Below are 19,431 nucleotides of genomic sequence, written 5' to 3'. Positions count from 1 at the left end.
ATACTAATATATTTTGGTAACCACTAAATGTAAAACATTATCCATACAGGGTATTAACACATTAATGTTTTCATTAAAAAAGAGAGATTTCTTTCCTCATTACATTACACATTTATACAGTAGAGATCTGTCACATAAATTACTGCAAAGTAATTCAAGTTAGACTTTATAACACGTGAATCATATAATCAGGGGAAAATAACCTTTAAAATGAAAGATAAATGGTAAAATTTAAGGGCATTTAATTTGCATAAATATAATGTTAACAGTCTTTTTCCTGGTTACACACTTTATGGTTAATTTATATATGTCACTCTATTAGGTCCTTAACTGGTCTTATAGGTCAGTTTTAATTTTTCCCAATTTTATTTTACCATAATAAGTAATATGAAAGTAATTTATCATATACAAAAATAAGGTAATCTCATAAAACTAATTAATCATGACTAGAAACAGTCTAGCATCAGTGCCCTATTATAGTTCTCCTGTTATTAATGTCTGCTTTGAAATAAACATTTATGTTTTAGAATCTTGTGTGTCTGAAACTCATATTCAGTTATTGAGCTTTCAAAACTCAATTTCAGGGATTCCTACAGGTCTAGTCACTGGGATCTTAGTATGCAGGGTAAGCCTTAGAACACAGGGTTATTTATGGTACATGTTTTGGTCTTCCTTTACTTTGAATATAATAACATTTGACACCAAAGTTATTAGCTTTAAGTTTTATCTATTAGATGTCTACTATAAACACTGAAATGCATTCAAATACATCTTCTCATACAACTAGGTGTCAGCTTTGTTAATAAAACAGAAGAAACCATCCATTGATTACCTGTAATGATTTTAACGTCATCTACAGTCCATAATCTCTAACAAATTAGAAAATGCCTACAGTGCATGCATTTAATAATAGACTAAATTTGCATAGAAATACATCAATTTATACATAGCAAAATATATTTCTTTCTTAACTTCCCTTGACTCATGTTTATGTGCCAATGACCAATGGATTAGCGATGGTGAATGTTGCCACCATCCACCATTGTAATAATTTAATCAGAAAAGGAGAGTGAAACTCCTTTCTTTAAGGAAATTTTACTTCTAATTATTACTTCCACATTTTCTTGGAACAGTATTTGATGGGAAGAAAAGTCGGCTTCACTCATTTCAATCCAAATTAGTGATGAAAGGATTGAAGCTTCCTGTGGGACAAAAACTACCGTTTGTAGTTCATGTCAATCAGAATTGACATGAATAAATAAGTTACGAGAAGTTGAAATGTTTATTATTCCCCTTTCATTTTATTACATTGTCTGCCTAGGACTCAATGGTAAAAATAAGGGCCATGTGAATGTTTACTACACATTTGCTAGGAACCATTACATCACACGGCAGATATTAGAATTTACTCTTACAGATGTTCTCAAAAACACCTAAATTACCAGTCTTTAAATTTGTTTTCAAACTACTTCTCAAACTCACTTTAAAGTACTTGGCTTTTTGTTAACTGGTAATTTCTAGAACAGTTAAAATGTCTTAAGACTAAAGAGTGCATCTACATCTATCTTTGAAAGTGAGATTTCTTCATAGGTAAATCAAATTGTTAGATAAAAATATGAAACTATATAATTGTATGTGACTGAAAATATATGTAGAAACATGAAAATAATAACTTATACAAGTCAGCCTGGCCTGTGGTGTTTATTTGTCAATACCCTGGTGGTTTAGTGGGTTAAAAGATAATCACTTACCTAAGCTCCCTTCTAACAAAAGAAAAGAAAAAGCATTCTAAGGAGATCTATCTATCTATAGGGATATAGATAGATAAATGTATTATATTATATTGACTATCTCTCTGAAATAGGAAAGTCCCAAACTACTACAGTTAATCCTATATTGGAAAAGTACAAAGCTATTCTACTGGTGATATTTTCTCTTCTAAAAATCATATTTGTGAAAAAATCATAAGGGGTTCAACTTCCACATTCTCTGGTTCCAAAAAAACTAAAGCTGAAAATGGAAACTTTTATGGGGTGGGAATGTGGAAATTAGGGCTATAAGTTCTGAAGATCCTAAGCAGTTCCAATATTTACAGCAAAACAGACTAATGTCAAGGACATGGTTTCACTGGGATACTACTTATGTTGAAAACATTCCTGAAGACATCTATGCATGGAAAGGTATGGAGAAGAATGGTTTCTAGTTTGCCATTTGTTTCTGTTTGACTTACTTTCTGTGAATTTCATAATCATATTGCATGAAGTAACATTTAAGCTTATTGATATTTAATGGCTTCTTTGGTTAGGGAAAATGGCACACTTGCTAAGTTGTTTTTATGTATTAGTTACAGGTGATCCTGCATTTTTACAAATGGCTTGCAAATGTTCTAAATCTCTTATCATATGACAAAGTATTTCTCACTTTTACAAATGAACTACAACTGAATTAACACAAAATACTTTGGTATGAAAAAAGGAAATAAATTCATGTTTACCTTTCAGTACACTAAAACTAAATGCATACTGATTTTTATAAAATAACTATACAATAACCTACAAAGTGAATTTGCTTACTAACAAAGATTAGATAAAATTGTTGGCAAACCTTGAGCAGCGGTTATGTGGTTAGTAAGTCACATCACACTTATTTTAGTAGAGGTCATTTGTAGGATCTACACAACAAAAAATGTGAAAATACTTGAGTATGGCCTCTTCGGGGCAGTTGCTAAAGAAAAGAGCTGTACTGCAGCATGAGAGTCTCAGATTTCACTGTGGTCACTGAGTTTGCTCAAATTCTGAAATAGAAGGGGAAGAAATTAGCAATTGCTACTTACTTAACCCTTAAGTTGATATCATAGTCAAAGAACAGTAGTAACTGAAGCAAGCTGTCCAGCCAAGCTAAGAAAATGGATATTCTCTGAGGCATCAGAGCATAGAAGTTTAAAGCTCCAGGTCCTAGGTCAGACTGCTGACTTTGAAACTGGCTCTACCACTTACAAATGGTATAACTTCCCTGGACCTCAGTTTCCTTATTTCTAAAAATAGGTTCAATAATAATATCTACTTCATGAGGTTGTGGCAAATTTAGTGAAGTAACATAGGTAAAGCTCTTAGCACATTCCTGGAACATAATGAGCACACAGTGAATGTTAGGTATATAACAGTAGTAGCAGCAGCAGCAGCAGCAGTAATAGTAGTAGTAGAAATGATAATAATAACAATAATATTATTATTATTCTGTAAATACATACTCTTCTAATTGCACATAATAGGGATGACTCAGAGAGATAACAGATGCTGTTCTAGGGTTAAGGAAAGGCCAAACAATTCAAAATCAAAGAAAAATTATGGGAAATCAAAGTTCTAGGAACAGTTCTTAAACTAACCATACAGCCCAGTATTGGAAGATAACTTTGACACTTCAAACCATGTGAGTGCTGGGCTCTGCAAATAGTATTTCCAAAGGTGGCAGTATGAGCTTAGAGTAAAGGGTATGAGAGCAGCAAAAAGCTATAAGGCTATATTTAGAGTTTTTGCATTTGACAGAGGTGGATTCCAATTCCCAGGATAGTGGATCCTGGAAGATGCATTTATTTTTATAAGCAAGCAGTTTGCACTTAATAGGTGATCACCAAATCCTCTAAGCAGTGATATTGTTGGAAGATCCAAATTATTAAACAATTCATAACTTGTCCAAAAAAGGAATGAAAAAATTCCTTTACTTGTAGCAGAGGACTCTGAGGAGGGGTCACATTTTAATAGGTTTTTAGATGTCAGTGGGATAATAGGCTAATATAAAAAATGCAAAGCCCATGTATTCTACATTTCAATTTTCTTATAATTCTGGCATGCAAACTTGCTCAACTCACCTTATTTAAGTGGATGTTAGTTATTGCAGCAGATACTGATTCAAAAAAAATTGGTTTCTCTGAATCTAGGTTTCCCCAGTATTTCATTGCTTTTATCAAAGAAGCTATAAGAAAACACAAGTGATATAAGGTTACGTGGAGCAGCAGAAGGATCATGTCCAATGTTAGCCAAGGATACTCCCTTACCTGTGCAGTGGACTAATGATACATCCACACTCTTGTTCTTGCAGTCCGTGTAAACCTGGAAGAATTAAAATAGTACACCCACAATTAATTCAGGATAGCTGGCAGGAAGGAATAAGATGAGCTTCAGAAGGCAGAATTTCTAGTAAAAAAAAAAGTCAATGTTTATGACACCACACCACCAGGGGGTGGCATTGTAACACATTCAGGCATACTCTGACCCACTTCTAAAAGAGATGGTCTTAGCAAAGGAAGATGAACGCCAGCAAGGCATTTACCTTTTTTCTTTCTTTCTTTCTTTCTTTTTTTTTTAAATAGATCTTTATTGGAGTATAATTGCTTCAGAATACTGTGTTAGTTTCTGTTGTATAACAAAGTGAATCAGCTATATGTATACATATATCCCCATATCCCCTCCTTCTTGCATGTCCCTCCGACACTCTCTATCTCACCCTTGTAGGTTCACAAAGCACCGAACTGATCTTCTTGTGCTATGCTGCTGCTTCCCACTAGCTATCTATTTTACATTTGGTAGTATATATATGTCGATGCTACTCTCTCACTTTGCCCCAGTTTCCCCCTCCCCCTCTGTGTCCTCAAGTCAATTCTCTATGTTTATGGCTTTATTCCTGCCCTGCCACTACGTTCATCAGTGCCATTTTTCTTTTTTTTTTAGATTCCATATATATGCGTTAGCATACAGTATTTGTTTTTCTATTTCTGACTTACTTCACTTTGTATGCCAGACTCTAGGTCCATCCACCTCACTACAAATAACTCAATTTCATTTCTTTTTATGGCTGAGTAATATTCCATTGTGTATATGTGTCACATCTTCTTTATCCGTTCATCTGTTGATGGACATTTAGGTTGCTTCCATGTTCTGGCATTTACCTTTTATGTAACTAAATTTTGCTGCTTACATTTTCCATTTTAATTAATAAAAATAAAAACACCACTTTTCCTTCCCTATAAGAATGATATAAAATTGTTTTCAACCGTCTTTTATTGGAAGTCAAGGACCCATCTGTGAATATGATGAAACTGCTTACCTACTGCTTACTTTAATATTTTACAAAAATTTGCACATATTCGTGGATTCTCTAAACCCCATCCATGGACAGTAAATTGAGAACCTCACTATAATCAAAGCCAAGTTTCATTGCCCAACTTCCATTTTTATGGTCCACCAAGATGAGAGATCCTGACTAACTTTCTTGGCATACTGCAGGGTCTTGCCTTCTTTAAGTCCTAGAAAATCTCAAGTAGTAACAACCTTACTGACGGCCCTGATCTTAAATTCACCCAGACCAAAGTCAGCCGACAAAACTCAGTAAATCCAGAAGTTTTAGTAAAGTAGGTTGGATTTGGTTACGTAATAGTAAAGTGTCATACATATAAAATGTAGAATGCTGCGTTTACAAAACTTTTTAAGGGTATGCATGATACACCCAAAATTTTCCCTTATATTCTTCCAGCAATAAGCAGTTACCTCTATGGTAGAAGAATTGTGGAATAATAGGAGACATCACTCTGGGCATAAATAAACAGGCAAATAAACAAATAAATAATACATGGTCTGAGGCTTGCCATTGAATAAATGGCTCCTGTTTTCGTAAGTTAAAATGACAATTCAAAGTGATCTGTCAGTGTTTTACTTTTTCTTAAGCTCAGTGAAGCACAAACACATTGCTATGGGTGGTTTATTGATGCTGATAAACATATTCTCTAGTTCACTAAGTAGAAGTGTCCTAAGTAGAAGAACAAATAGCATTCACTCCATTTTCTTCAACCTATACCTCTTAGGAGAATCTTCCTTATACCAAAGTGAGAAAATAATCCAGGGAGTGTTTTTGGGAAGCAGGAAGACATGCATGGCTGAAGAGATTCTGTGGCTCTTTAGTCTGGACCCTATTTCAGGGTGGCAGGAACTAAGAAATAGTATTAGTTGTAGTGATATTATTTTAAGAAATGACTTTTGCAAAATGAGAACAAATAGAAGCTAGCATTACTGAGTACTTAACTAACTTCTAGAAACCTTTTTATACGCTTTATATACAATATGTCATTTCTAAGCTTCACAACAACTCAAAGTATTTCTACTTCCAGTTTACAGAAGAGCAAACAAATACTTAAACCCAGATCCTAGAACTAGTTATGTAGCTAATACTTGGACCTAGAATTTGTCTATATTTAAAGTTTATGGTTGTAACATACATCATAATTTACTGTAACCATGATGAAATAAACTAAATACTAATAAGGAAACTAAAAATAGCAAATTGAAGGGCTTCCCTGGTGACACAGTGGTTGAGAGCCCGCCTGCCAATGCTAGGGGACACGGGTTCGTGCCCCGGTCCGGAAAGATCCCACATGCCGTGGAGTGGCTGGGCCCATGAGCCATGGCCGCTGAGCCTGCGCGTCCGGAGCCTGTGCTCCGCAACGGGAGAGGCCACAGCAGTGAGAGGCCCGCATAACACACACACACACACACACACACACACAAGCAAATTGATACAAAACTGCTGGTTTTATATATACAGAAGGGCAAATGTCTTTCTGCCCATTTAAAAATAAAATACATCAGTTGACTTATTCCTTCATTATGTTGTGCAATATTTTAAAACCATTAAGATGAATTCTTAAAAGTTTCTTTCTCACCATGCCCAAAACATAGATTATTTGAATTCCTCTGAATTTTCAACCTTAGATCTTAAACTCACTGACAATAAGTAACCATTTCCTCCTCTTTACTAACTCTAAGTCCTGATTTGCAATATCTAGAGAGGACAGCTAATAAATACTGGAGTATATTCAAAACAAATTTTAAATACAATTAAACAAAAAATATACATACTGACTTTTCCCAGTGAAAGGACAATCCTAGTCTAGTGTTGCTCAAAACATAATCCTTGGACAAACTACATTGTTTAAAATGAATATTCCTGGGCCAGAACCAGGACTCAGAAAACTGCATTTTTTTCCTTCCAGTTTTATTGAGTTATAATTGACATACATCACTGTATAAGTTTAAGGTATAACAGCATAACGATTTGACATACATACATCATGGAATGATGACCACAATAAGTTTGGTGAACATCCATCATCTAATATAGATACAAAATTAAAGAAATAGAAAAAAGATATTCTTCCTCTGATGAGAACTCTCAGGATTTACTCTCTCAACAACTTTCATATATAACATACAGCAGTGCTCATTCTATTTATCATGTTGTACCTACATCCCTAGTACTTTTTATCTTATAACCAGAAGTTTGTACCTTTTAACTGCCTTCATCCAATTCCCCTTTCCCTCACCCCTTGCCTCTGGTAACCACAAATCTGATCTCTTTTTCTATGAGTTTGTTTGTTTGTTTGCTTTTGGAGTATAATTGACCAACAACACTGTGTTAGCTCCTGTTACATAATATAATGTTTCAAAATTTCTGTACATTTCAAAATGATCACTCCATCAAAAGACTGCATCTTAAATAAGCTCCCCAGGTGATCCTTATACACATAGGTTTAACAGTGCTCTTCTAGACCTTGGCAACACAGTAAATAAAAGTGCTGAACACAAGAAGCCCTCCAATGATGAGAGACTCTCTGTTTACAGTCAGGATTTAGATGCAAGAAAAGTATTGAGGTTGAACCCTATGCCAAATTGTGCAAAGTTTTCATGGTGAGCAACAAGAAATTAAAAGCATATTACACGTGGAAAATTTACCAAAAACAGCCACTAGATTTAAGGCCTAGGATATTTAAAATTCAATTCTTTTGCATAATTTATTTCTTTTTTTAATATCTACTAAATCTGAAACAAAATCACCCCCCCATTTTTACAAAATGAATAAACTGAGATCCAGACAGTTTAGACAATTTTCCTAACCCCTCCCAGCGGGTGTGATAGATCTGAGACTACGCTCTGTCACATAGTAAGCTGCTTCTCTTCACATAGTCCCACCCCATCTTCACAGGAAAGCCAGACTGAAGCTGAGTTTTGTACTATCTTGAGTTTGAAAGGTTGGACATTTCAAATTTAAAATATGAATGAATAGAGACAGTTATGCAACACCATGAGAAAGCAATCAAAATCTACAATGTGAGACCTTCTAGGACTACTGGTTTTAACTCTTTAAAAGTCAAGGTCCAATTTTGACTTCTGGCCATGAAGAGTAATTAATATAAAGACTATCCTATCCTTCGTAAATAAGTAGACAAATGGAGAAAATATATAAATTGTTTTTCGACAATGGGAACAGGCAGAAAAGGACTGAGTTTTCTGAAAGAAAAAAAAACAAACGAGGTGAGCTCTCAGATCATCTCAGCTTTCTGCTTCAAAGCAGTTTGTGGACCGTGACATGATGTCGGGGGAACCCAAGCAAAATGCAGCCACTTTACTGAGCTGAGAAGACAGAACTGGTATTTAGGAAGGCTTGAGTGGGTGAAATTTATGGGAGAGAGTAATGGAAAGAACGGAAATATGCAGGGAAAGAGCTCCAGAAATTGCCATAGGTTATGATTAAGTTTTTGGCTGAATACAAAGCCTCACACAGCAGGAGACTGTATGAAGCCAGGGTAAGAGAACCGCTGGGGAACAAACAGCCAAAGGCGAGATGAACCAAGTTCCACACAGCAGAAGCTAATGGAGGACTGAGGACAGCTGAGAAACAGACATTGCTTGGTCCTCAAAATCCTCCCTCATATTTAGGGTATTGAGGAGAGAATAAATGGAAATTAGAAAGGGAGTACATTCCTTGTTGACTTAGTACTCAAAAAAAAAGGAGGAAACAATTCCAGAAGTGTCTGAGTTTTCCTTGAATTGGCAAAATTAGGTGTTCCATCTAACTAAATGGAGGCTTCAGTTTTAAAGAAATAAAACTTTTATTTTTTGCAACCGGGATCATGGAGACCCCATGGATATCATGGGGTAGAGGACACGATTATCTGAGAGAATGGAGAAAAACCCCTGCACTGAGTATTATTTCAGAGACCAGGAATGGTTTCAAGTCAGACTGTACCCATCCATGATGTGAGAGACAACATCCTGCCATCATCAGGCCCCTTGCTCATGGAGGGGACTTTTCTCCTTCTTTCTAGAAACCTAGGAGTTGACTGCCCAGCATCTGCTATACCCATTACATCCCAAGTCTATGTTCTGTTCTAACACCCCACATGAATACCCACCTCTACTCCTCCCGCGCTCTCCAGATTCACACACAGTTAGAAACTTCACGGCATCTCCTGAAAAGAAATCTATAGTAGTGGGAGTAATAAAGTCTGTGCCCTTTGGAGAGAATGGGTGAGATGAGTATTGAAACAAGCAGGATCAAAACCCCAGAGCTGAGAGAGAGGCTGGTGAAACCCTGTTACTAAAGGGAAGGGAAAGAATCAGTCCAAACACAAGCTGTGCAAATACCTCAACAAGCATGGAGACTCCAGAATAGTCATAAAAGGTCAATCCACTGCAATCTAGGATTAAAGAACACTTCTGATTCAGGCAGGGCTGTGTTGCTTCTTCTGTAGGAGGAACAGAGTTGAGTTAGGGAGAATTCTTAGAGATTTTTACTGTTGACATTGTTGAACATTGGGAAGATTAATGGTGGCCTCGTGTTTAACAAGGTTAATTCCAAACACTTTTAATTTTTACATTTTTCAGTTAATTACTAATTATTTTTGAACTCTTTGATTTTTGAATATTCAAATGTTGTCTCAGGTAATTATTACAGAACTCAGATAGGAAGATGGGCTAACTTAATTACCAGTATCATTTCACAGATAAACAAACTGAAGCTCAGCAAGTTTAGACGATTCTGAAAGGAGACCTGGCAAGTTAATGCCAAACACAGCCCAGAATCGAGGCCGCTAGACATCCTCAAAGTTCTCTTTGCACAATATCCCACATTTTCTTTCATGGGTATGCCCATAGGTAGAGCCCTATTTTGTGGTGTCTGAAGTTTATACAATTTTCGTGTCACACTAAGGAAAAGATTCTACCTTGGAGTGTGTCCCTCAGACTTAGAAGCGTTCTGTGTGAGGGGCCTGAAAATTAAGCTTCATTTGGTTCATAGTAAATCTGACTCTGAATGCACCTGGTGGGAATTTTGTTTTTAATTAGGAGTTCATGACCTCTTTCTCACTAATGTCCTCAGGGCCACAGTTTTCTCATGTGAAATGACATATTTCTAAACAGTGACAGGCCACCACATCTGAGGTCCCTCTAAAGAGTGATAAGGTTCTGAGAGCAAATCATGTAGGCCAAGATTCCCCCACCATTAGAAGGGGGAATTCAAATAAACTCCAATTCATTCATTATTATGAAATTCTCTGAAAATATACATTTTTAATTGGAATAGTTTTGCTATTTAAAATGTCCATGGTTTTCCTCTATAGTGGCTACAGAAAAATTGGAATATGGTTGTTTCTCAATTAGCATTGAAGGGAAGTATGAGGGAAAATTGGTATTTTTAAAAACTAAGAAATGTTACAAAGTAATTTTTAATGTATTTTAAGAGTAGTATTCAGGTATAGGATTTGTTTCCAAGTTTCATCTTTAGATGTATATTCATATTTATTAATTGAAATAATAACAATAGAGCATGAGTTTGTTCACAAAATTTTTTGAAATGAAGTGAACCATACAAATATGCAAGATCCTATCCCTTTCTTCTAGGAGTTTATCCTTGAGTGCCAAGGATAATGTTGGTAAATAACACATGATTAAAAATGAAAGAGAATGGAAAATTAAAAGAGGAAGAAATCTCTTTGGAGCAATCAGGGAAGGCTTCACACAAAAGTAAGCTTGAAGGGTATGTTTAATTCCAAAAAGTAGAAACAGGATGGAGTTGTAAGCATTCTAATCATGTGGACAGTTTTAATTAAACACTAATGATAGTCTGAGATCTCAAACTTTTCCTGCTCCCAGTCAATCAATATTTATTGGGGGCCTACCTCATGCCAGGCACTCTAGTAGTGCCTTCTGTTTCCCTTTTTCTCCCATGAGAAGGAGGGCTGAGGGTAAGCATAGATCCAGGCTATGATACTGGCTCCAAATGGTAAATTAGAAACTCAAACAAAACGAAAAGTGAACACAACTTAGCTCTTCCACTGACCACTCGGTAGTAACCATTATAATTCAATATTTGCCTAACTAAAATAGGACCTAGCCCTACTATACCAGGGCTCTTATTTTATAAATTCAGATATAATGTGTCCCTGCTCATTATCAGAGATTGGAGAGAGGGTTTAAGAATACAGGAAAAATAAAAATATGTATCCTAAGCAAAGATAAACAGTGGAATGTTGATTGGTATTTATTCCTTTTATCTCCTAGTCTCACAAACACACACACACATGCACACACATATGCACACATATAGGTTGGCACTACATTAATTAGTTTAGAGATACATTTATTCCACCTTATTTAGAATTACAGAGGCAGAATTACTAGATCAATATTAAAAGATTTGCTAAGACATTTGGCCAATTATTTGTTTGTGATATGTATTTCCTTGCAAATTTTTTATGATTCATAAATATATTTTTATCCAATTTGGAAATATTTTATTGAATTTTAAGAGTATAAGAATCTATAACAAATATCAGATAAGCTTTCCTGCAAAAGTTCAACAATTAACAAGATAAACATATATAAAATATATATAATGGAGTAGATATTTCCTTACAAAGTTAGATATAAAAATCTTTAGTAAGACTAATCGTTTGCAATGTACCATGGAGTTCAAAATTTGAAGGGCTTGTATGCAATTCTCCTGAATATATCTGTTTTAAAAAATAAACTGTATGTGATTTTTTAAAAGACATCTCAGACCAGCTCTGTTTACATCTTTTCAGAATGTCAATAGTGTACATATCTTTTCAAGCTCTATGTTTAATGAAAACATATTTATACCATGGAAATCGGCAAGTGCAACAAATCAGTGCTTTTCCAACATCCCATGCCATAACCTCCACTCCAAGAGTTGTTTGTCAAAGACTTACCAGCACATCATTACGTAAATCTGGGTACTCTTGTTAAACAAAGAAAATAATCAGTAATGTTTAAAAATTCAATGGCTTGGATTAAATAAATAACTGAAACCTCTGACATATTTAGCAATAGATCTTAAAATGACAGTGATACTCTACACACAGCCTGCTGTCTCCACCTCCATCTTGAGTTGGGATGCTGTGCAACCGCTTTGAGCTAGAAACTCTGGTCTGAAGGTGCTGGGTTTGAGGTCTCTGCACACTGCACCCTATGAGCCAGTGAAACTAGACTAAATGCAAAACAAAAGAAAAAAAAGTGGCCTGGAACTGTACCAGCAATATTTTCAATGTCCTCCTGTATACAATTTGGTGAGTTTGGACATATGCAAACACTCATGAAAACATCACCATGATCAAGCTGAAGGTGTCATTACTGTGATCTGTGGGATGATTTTGCACACGAGCTGGTATTTCTCTTTCCTCTCATCAGACTTGGAGCCGTGTGGCTGGCAGGGTCTTGGTGCTCCAGCTGGTGTCAGCTCTGTGCCTCTGAGGTGGGAGAGCTGAGTTCAGGACATTGGTCCACTGAGACCTCCCAGCTCCATGTAATATCAACCAGTGAAAGCTCTCACAGAAATCTCCATCTCAACCCTAAAACCCAGCTCCACTCAGCAAGCAGTAAGCTACAGTGCTGGACAACCTATGCCAAACCACTTGCAAGACAGAAACACAACTCCACCCATTAGCAGAGAGGATGCCTAAAATCATAATGAGGTCACAGACACTCCCCAAAAAGCCAAACAGATGCAGTCCTGCTCACCAGAAAGACAAGATCCAGCCGTATCCACCAGAACATAGGCACTAGTGGGTACTACTAGTACCCACTAGTGGGTACTATCCACCAGGAAGCCTACACAACCCACGAACAAACCATAGCCACTGGAGGTAAAGACCAAAAACAATGGGAACTATGAATGTGCAGCCTGCGGAAAGGAGACACCAAATACAGTAAGTTAATCAAAATGAGAAGACAGAGAAACACACAGCAGATGAAGGAGCAACATAAAAACACACCAGAAAAAAAAAAAAAGAGGAAATAGGCAGTATTCCTGAAAAAGAATTCAGAGTAATGATAGTAAAGATGATCCAAAATCTTGTAAATAGAATGGAGAAAACACAAGAAACGTTTAACAAGGACTTATAAAACTAAGAGGAAACAAAAAATGATGAACAACACAATAAATAAAATTAAAAATTCTCTAGAAGTAATCAACAGCAGAATAACTGAGGCAGAAGAACAGATAAGTGACCTGGAAGATAAAAAAATGGAAATAACTATTGCAGAGCAGAATAAAGAGAAAAGAATGATAAGAATTGAGGACAGTCTTAGAGACTACTGGGACAACATTAAATGCACCGACATTTGAATTATAGGGTTTCCAGAAGAAAAAGAGAACAAGAAAGAGTCTGAGAAAATATTTGAAGAGACTATAGTTGAAAATTTCCCTAACATGGGAAAGGAGATAGTCAATCAAGTCCAGGAGGCACAGAGAGTCCCATACAGGATAAATGCAAGGGGAAACACACCAAGACACATATTAACCAAACTACCAAAAGTTAAATACAAAGAAAAAATATTAAAAGCAACAAGGGAAAAAAACAAATAACATACAGGGGAATCCCCATAAGGTTAACAGCAGACCTTACAGCAGAAACTCTGCAAGCCAGAGGGAGAGCCAGGACATATTTAAAGTGATGAAAGGGAAAAATATACAACCAAGATTACTCTACGCGTCAAGGATCTCATTCAGGTTTGATGGAGAAATTAAAAGCTTTACAGACAAGCAAAAGCTAAGAGGCTTCAGCACCACCAAAACAGCTTTAAAGCAATTGCTAAAAGAACTTCTCTAGGCAGGAAATAAAAGAGAGGGAAAAGACCTACAATAACAAACCCAAAACAATTAAGAAAATGGTAATAGGAATATACATATTGATAATTACCTTAAATGTAAATGGATAAAATGTTCTCACCAAAATACAGAGGCTGGCTGAATGGATACAAAAACAAGACCCATATATATGCTGTCTACAAGAGGCCCACTTCAGACTAGGGACACATACATCCTGAAAGTGAGGGGATGGAAAAATATATTCCATGCAAATGGAAAATCAAAAGAAAGCTGGAGTAGCAATACTCATATCAGACAAAATAGACTTTAAAATAAAGACAATTATGAGAGACAAAGCAGGACACTACATAATGATCAAGGGATCAATTCGGGAAGAAGATATAACAATTGTCAATATTTATGCACCCAACATAGGAGCACCTCAATACATAAGGCAAATGCCATAAAAGGGGAAATCATAAGCCATAAAAGGGGAAATCAACAGTAACACAATCATAGGAGGGGACTTTAACACCCCACTTTCACCAATGAACAGATCATCCAAAATGCAAATAAATACGGAAACACAAGCTTTAAATGATACATTAAACAAGGTGGACTTAATTGATATTTATAGGACATTCCATGCAAAAACAACAGAATACGCTTTCTTCTCAAGTGCTCATGGAACATTCTCCAGGATAGATCATAGCTTGGGTCACAAATCAATCCTTGGTAAATTTAAGAAAATTGAAATTCTATCAAGAATCTTTTCTGACTGCAATGCTATAAGACTAGATACCAATTACAGGAAAATATCTGTAAATAATGCAAACACATGGAGGCTAAACAATACACTACTTAATAACCAAGAGGTCACTGAAGAAAACAAAGAGGAAATCAAAAAATACCTAGAAACAAATGACAATGAAAACACACAGACCCAAAACCTATGGGATACAGCAAAAGCAGTTCTAAGAGGGAAATTTATAGCATTACAATCCTACCTCAAGAAACAAGAAATATCTCAAATAAAAACCCTAACATTACACCTAGAACAATTAGAGGAAGAAGAAAAAAAAAAAAAAACCCAAAGTTAGCAGAAGGAAGGATATCATAAAGAACAGATCAGATATAAATGAAAAAGAAATGAAGGAAGCCATAACAAAGATCAATAAAACTAAAAGCTGGTTCATTGAGAAGATAAATAAAATTGATAAACCATTAGCCAGACTCATCAAGGAAAAAAACGGGAGAAGACTCAAACCAATAGAATTTTAAATGAAAATGAAGAAGTAACAACTGACACTGAAGAAATACCAATGATCATGAGAGATTACTACAAGCAACTATATACCAATAAAATGGACAACCTGGAAGAAATGGACAATTACTTAGAAAAGCACAACTTCTGAGAGTATACTAGGAAGAAATAGAAAATATGAACAAACCAATCACAAGCACTGAAAATTAAACTGTGATTAAAAATTTTCCAACAAAAGGAAGCCTAGGACCAGATGGCTTCACACGTGACTTCTCTCAAACATTTAGAGAAGTGCTAACACTTATCCTTCTCAAAGTCTTTCAAAATATAGCAGAGGGAGGAACACCCCCAAACTCATTCTACAATGCCACCATCACCATGATACCAAAACTGGACAAAGATGTCACAAAGAAATAAAACTACAGGGCAATATCACTGATAAACATAGATGCAAAAATCCTCAAGAAAATACTAGCAAACAGAATCTAACAGCACATTAAAAGGACGATAAACCATGATCAACTGGGGTTTATCCCAGAAATGCAAGGATTCTTCACTATACGCAAATTGATCAATGTGATACACCATATTAACAAACTGAAGGAGAGAACCCATATGATTGTCTCAATAGATGGAGAAAAAACTTTCAACAAAATTCAACACCCGTTTATAATAAAAACCTCTGGAAAGTAGGCAAAGATGGAACTTACCTCAACATAATAAAGGCCATATACGCCAAACCCACAGCCAACCTTGTTCTCAATGGTTAAAAATTGAAACCACCTCCTCCAAGATCAGGAATAAGACAAGTTTGTCCATTCTCACCATTATTATTCAACATAGTTTTGGAAGTATTAGCCACAGCCATCAGAGAAATAAAGGAAATTCAAAGCAGAAAAGAAGTAAAGTTGTCACTGTTTGCAGATGACATGATACTATACATAGACAATCCTAAAGATGGTACTAGAAAACTTCTAGACCTAATCAATGAATTTGGTAAAGTAGCAGGATACAATGTTAATGTACAGAAATCTTTTGCATTCCTATACATTAATGATGAAAAATCTGAAAGATAAATTAAAGAAACGCTCTCATTTACCATTGCAACAAACAGAATAAAATACCTAGTAATAAACCTACATATGGAGACAAAAGACCTGTATGCAGAAAACTATAAGACACTGATGAAAGAAGTTAAGGATGATACAAGCAGATGGAGAGATATACTATGTCTTGGATTGGAAGAATCAACATTGCAAAAATGACTATACTACCCAAAGAAATCTACAGATTCAGTGCAATCCCTATCAAAGTATCAATGGCATTTTTCACAGAACTAGAACCAAAAATTTCACAATTTGTATGGAAACACAAAAGACCCTGAATAGCCAAAGCAATCTTGAGGAAAAAAAAAAAAAAAAAAAACGGAGCTGGAGAAATCAGGCTCCCAGAGTTCACACTATACTACAAGACTACAGTAATCAAGACAGTATGGTACTGGCACAAAAACAGAAATATAGATCAATGGAACAGGATATAAAGTCCAGAGATAAACCCACGCACATATGGTCACCTTATTTTTGATAAAGCAAGCAAGAATATACAGTGGAGAAAGGACAGCCTCTTCACTAAGTGGTGCAGGGGAAACTGGACAGCTACATGTAAAAGAATGCAATTAAAACACTCCCTAACACCATACACAAAAATAAACTCAAAATGGATTAAAAACCTAAATGAAAGGTCAGACACTATAAAACTCTTAGAGGAAAACATAGGCAGAACACTGTATGACATAAATCACAGCAAAATCCTTTTTGACCCACCTCCTAGAGAAATGAAAATAAAAACAAAAATAAACAAATGGGACCTAATGAAACTTAAAAGCTTTTGCACAGCAAAGGAATCCAAAAACAAGATGAAAAGACAACCCTCAGAATGGGAGAACATTTCTGCAAATGAAGCAACTGACAAAAGATTAATCTTCAAGGTTTACAAGCAGCTCATGCAGCTCAATATCAAAAAAACATATAACCAATCCAAAAATTGGTAGAAGACCTAAATAGACATTTCTCCAAAGAAGGTATACAGATTTCCAACAAACACATGAAAGGATGCTCAACATCACTAATCATCAGAGAAATGCAAATCAAAACTACAGTGAGGTATCACCTCACAGCAGTCAGAATAGCCATCATCAAACTATCTACAAACAATAAATGCTGTAGAGGGTGTGGAGAAAAGGGAACCCTCTTGCACTGCTGGTGGGCAGGTAAATTGATACAGCCACTATGGAAAACAGTATGGAAGTTCCTTAAAAAACTAAAAATAGAACTACCATAAGACCCAGCAATCCTACTACTGGGCATATACCCTGAGAAAACCATAATTCTAAAAGAGTCATGTACCACACTGTTCATTGCAGCTCTATTTACAATACCAGGACATGGAAGCCACCTCAGTGTCCATCGACTGATGAATGGATAAAGAAGATGTGGCACATATATACAATGGAATATTACTCAGCCATAAAAAGAAATGAAATTGAGTTATTTGTATTGAGGTGGATGGACCTAGAGACTGTCATACCAAGTGAAGTAAGTCAGAAAGAGAAAAATAAAAACCGTGTGCTAACACACACATGTATGGAATCTAACAACAAAAAAATGATTCTGAAGAACCTAGGATCAGAATAGGAATAAAGACGCAGACATAGAGAATGAACTTGAGGAAACGGTGAGAGGGGATTGCAAGCTGGGATGAAGTGAGAGAGTGGCTTGGACTTATATATACTACCAAATATAAAGTAGATAACTAGTAGGAAACAGCCGCATAGCACAGGGAGATCAGCTCAGTTCTTTGTGGCCACCTAGAGGGGTGGGATAGGGAGGGTGGGAGGGAGATGCAAGAGGGACGAGATATGTGGATATATGTATATGTATAGCTGATTCACTTTATTATAAAGCAGAAACTAACACACCCTTGTAAAGCAATTATACTCCAATAAAGATGTTAAAAAAAAGACAGTGATGATACAATTTGAGAACAAAATTAATGAAGTCTTTTTTTACATTTTCTTACACAGCATTGTTCTTAACAAATGGCATATGTTTTTTATATTACATATTTCAAAATAAGCTTAATCTAAACTCCTTAGTCCAAAAATTTATGTAGAAAAAGTTATCATTAATATCTAATCCCCCAAATTATATAAATTATGAATTTTTGAGATTTTTAAGGCTTATTATTTATTTACTAGAAAGCATAATTGTTATTGGCAATATTTAATAGAATTAAATATATATATTCAATATAATCTGAAAAATATTAACAACTATTTCATTTGGAAAATGTCAATGCATTGCTTTTCCTGAAGGAGGTACATAAATTATTACCCATAACTAACTTTATGGTATGCATTCTATCATCCCCATTCCTTAGCAAGCCAAACATGGCTAATCAATCATGGTAATTTTTCCACTTATGTCAAAGAAGACCTCAGAATTTTTATCAATTCAGTGCTGCAGGAAGTCACTACTAGTTCATAAGAAATTTACTTGTTGATCTGAAAATAACATTCCAGTGAAAAAACTCTGTATATATTATTTGGAGAGATTGATCACTAGATCTAAATGATTCAGAAATGGTGGTTAAAAGGTACAGAAAATTATTTAAGAACTAAGTTTCTTTCTCTTTTCTATCCTAGCACATTTATTTCACTTGTAAATTATACTTGCCATTCTCTGTATTTTCTTGCAATTATTTCATTATTTAAGTGATGATAGATTGTTAACTATGAAAATGTTTGGGTTTAATCAATAGAGAAACAAAAATTTTCCTTCCATTCTTACAGTGTGCTTGCTCTGTCTTTCATTTTTACATTCAAGTTTCCTCTTTTCTGCTCCTTTATTCAAAATGCATGCACATTTTCACATCATCCAAAAAAAATAAATAAAAGAATTGTGCTATGTATTTGTGGATAATCATTTAAGTAAGCTATATTAAGAGAAGCAATTCATGATTTTTTTGTAAATAAAAAGACATTCTTAATGGCAAAGTTACCATTTCACTCAAATGGAAATTTAAATACAACGGACATTTCTGAAATCTTTCCAAAAATAAGTGAAATTTTCTTTTACACTCTCAGTTTTGCCATTGTAATGATTTTATGGCTATATCCTCAGGTTCTAAGCTTCTAAGTAAATCAACCAGTGCAATAAAAATCACATTGTTAT

At 35.3% G+C, this 19,431-nt stretch overlaps 1 protein-coding gene across 1 annotated transcript in view; it reads right to left on the bottom strand.

Moving 5' to 3' along the window:
* Window positions 1-2,758: 2,758 nt before the first annotated feature.
* SLC26A7 (solute carrier family 26 member 7) overlaps window positions 2,759-19,431 on the bottom strand; it is a 181,450-nt gene continuing 164,777 nt past the window's right edge. The window contains exons 15-18 of the mRNA XM_019925419.3: window positions 9,474-9,574; window positions 4,055-4,109; window positions 3,869-3,972; window positions 2,759-2,794 (exon numbers count right to left, since the gene is read on the bottom strand). Of these exons, the coding sequence (XP_019780978.1) occupies window positions 2,759-2,794; window positions 3,869-3,972; window positions 4,055-4,109; window positions 9,474-9,574 (296 nt within the window). The remainder of the gene's footprint in view (window positions 2,795-3,868; window positions 3,973-4,054; window positions 4,110-9,473; window positions 9,575-19,431) is intronic.

This window comes from Tursiops truncatus, chromosome 17 (assembly GCF_011762595.2).
Source record: "Tursiops truncatus isolate mTurTru1 chromosome 17, mTurTru1.mat.Y, whole genome shotgun sequence".
NCBI lineage: Eukaryota > Metazoa > Chordata > Mammalia > Artiodactyla > Delphinidae > Tursiops > Tursiops truncatus.
Note: the sequence above shows the minus strand (reverse complement) of the source record. Positions and strands in the feature narration are given on the sequence as shown.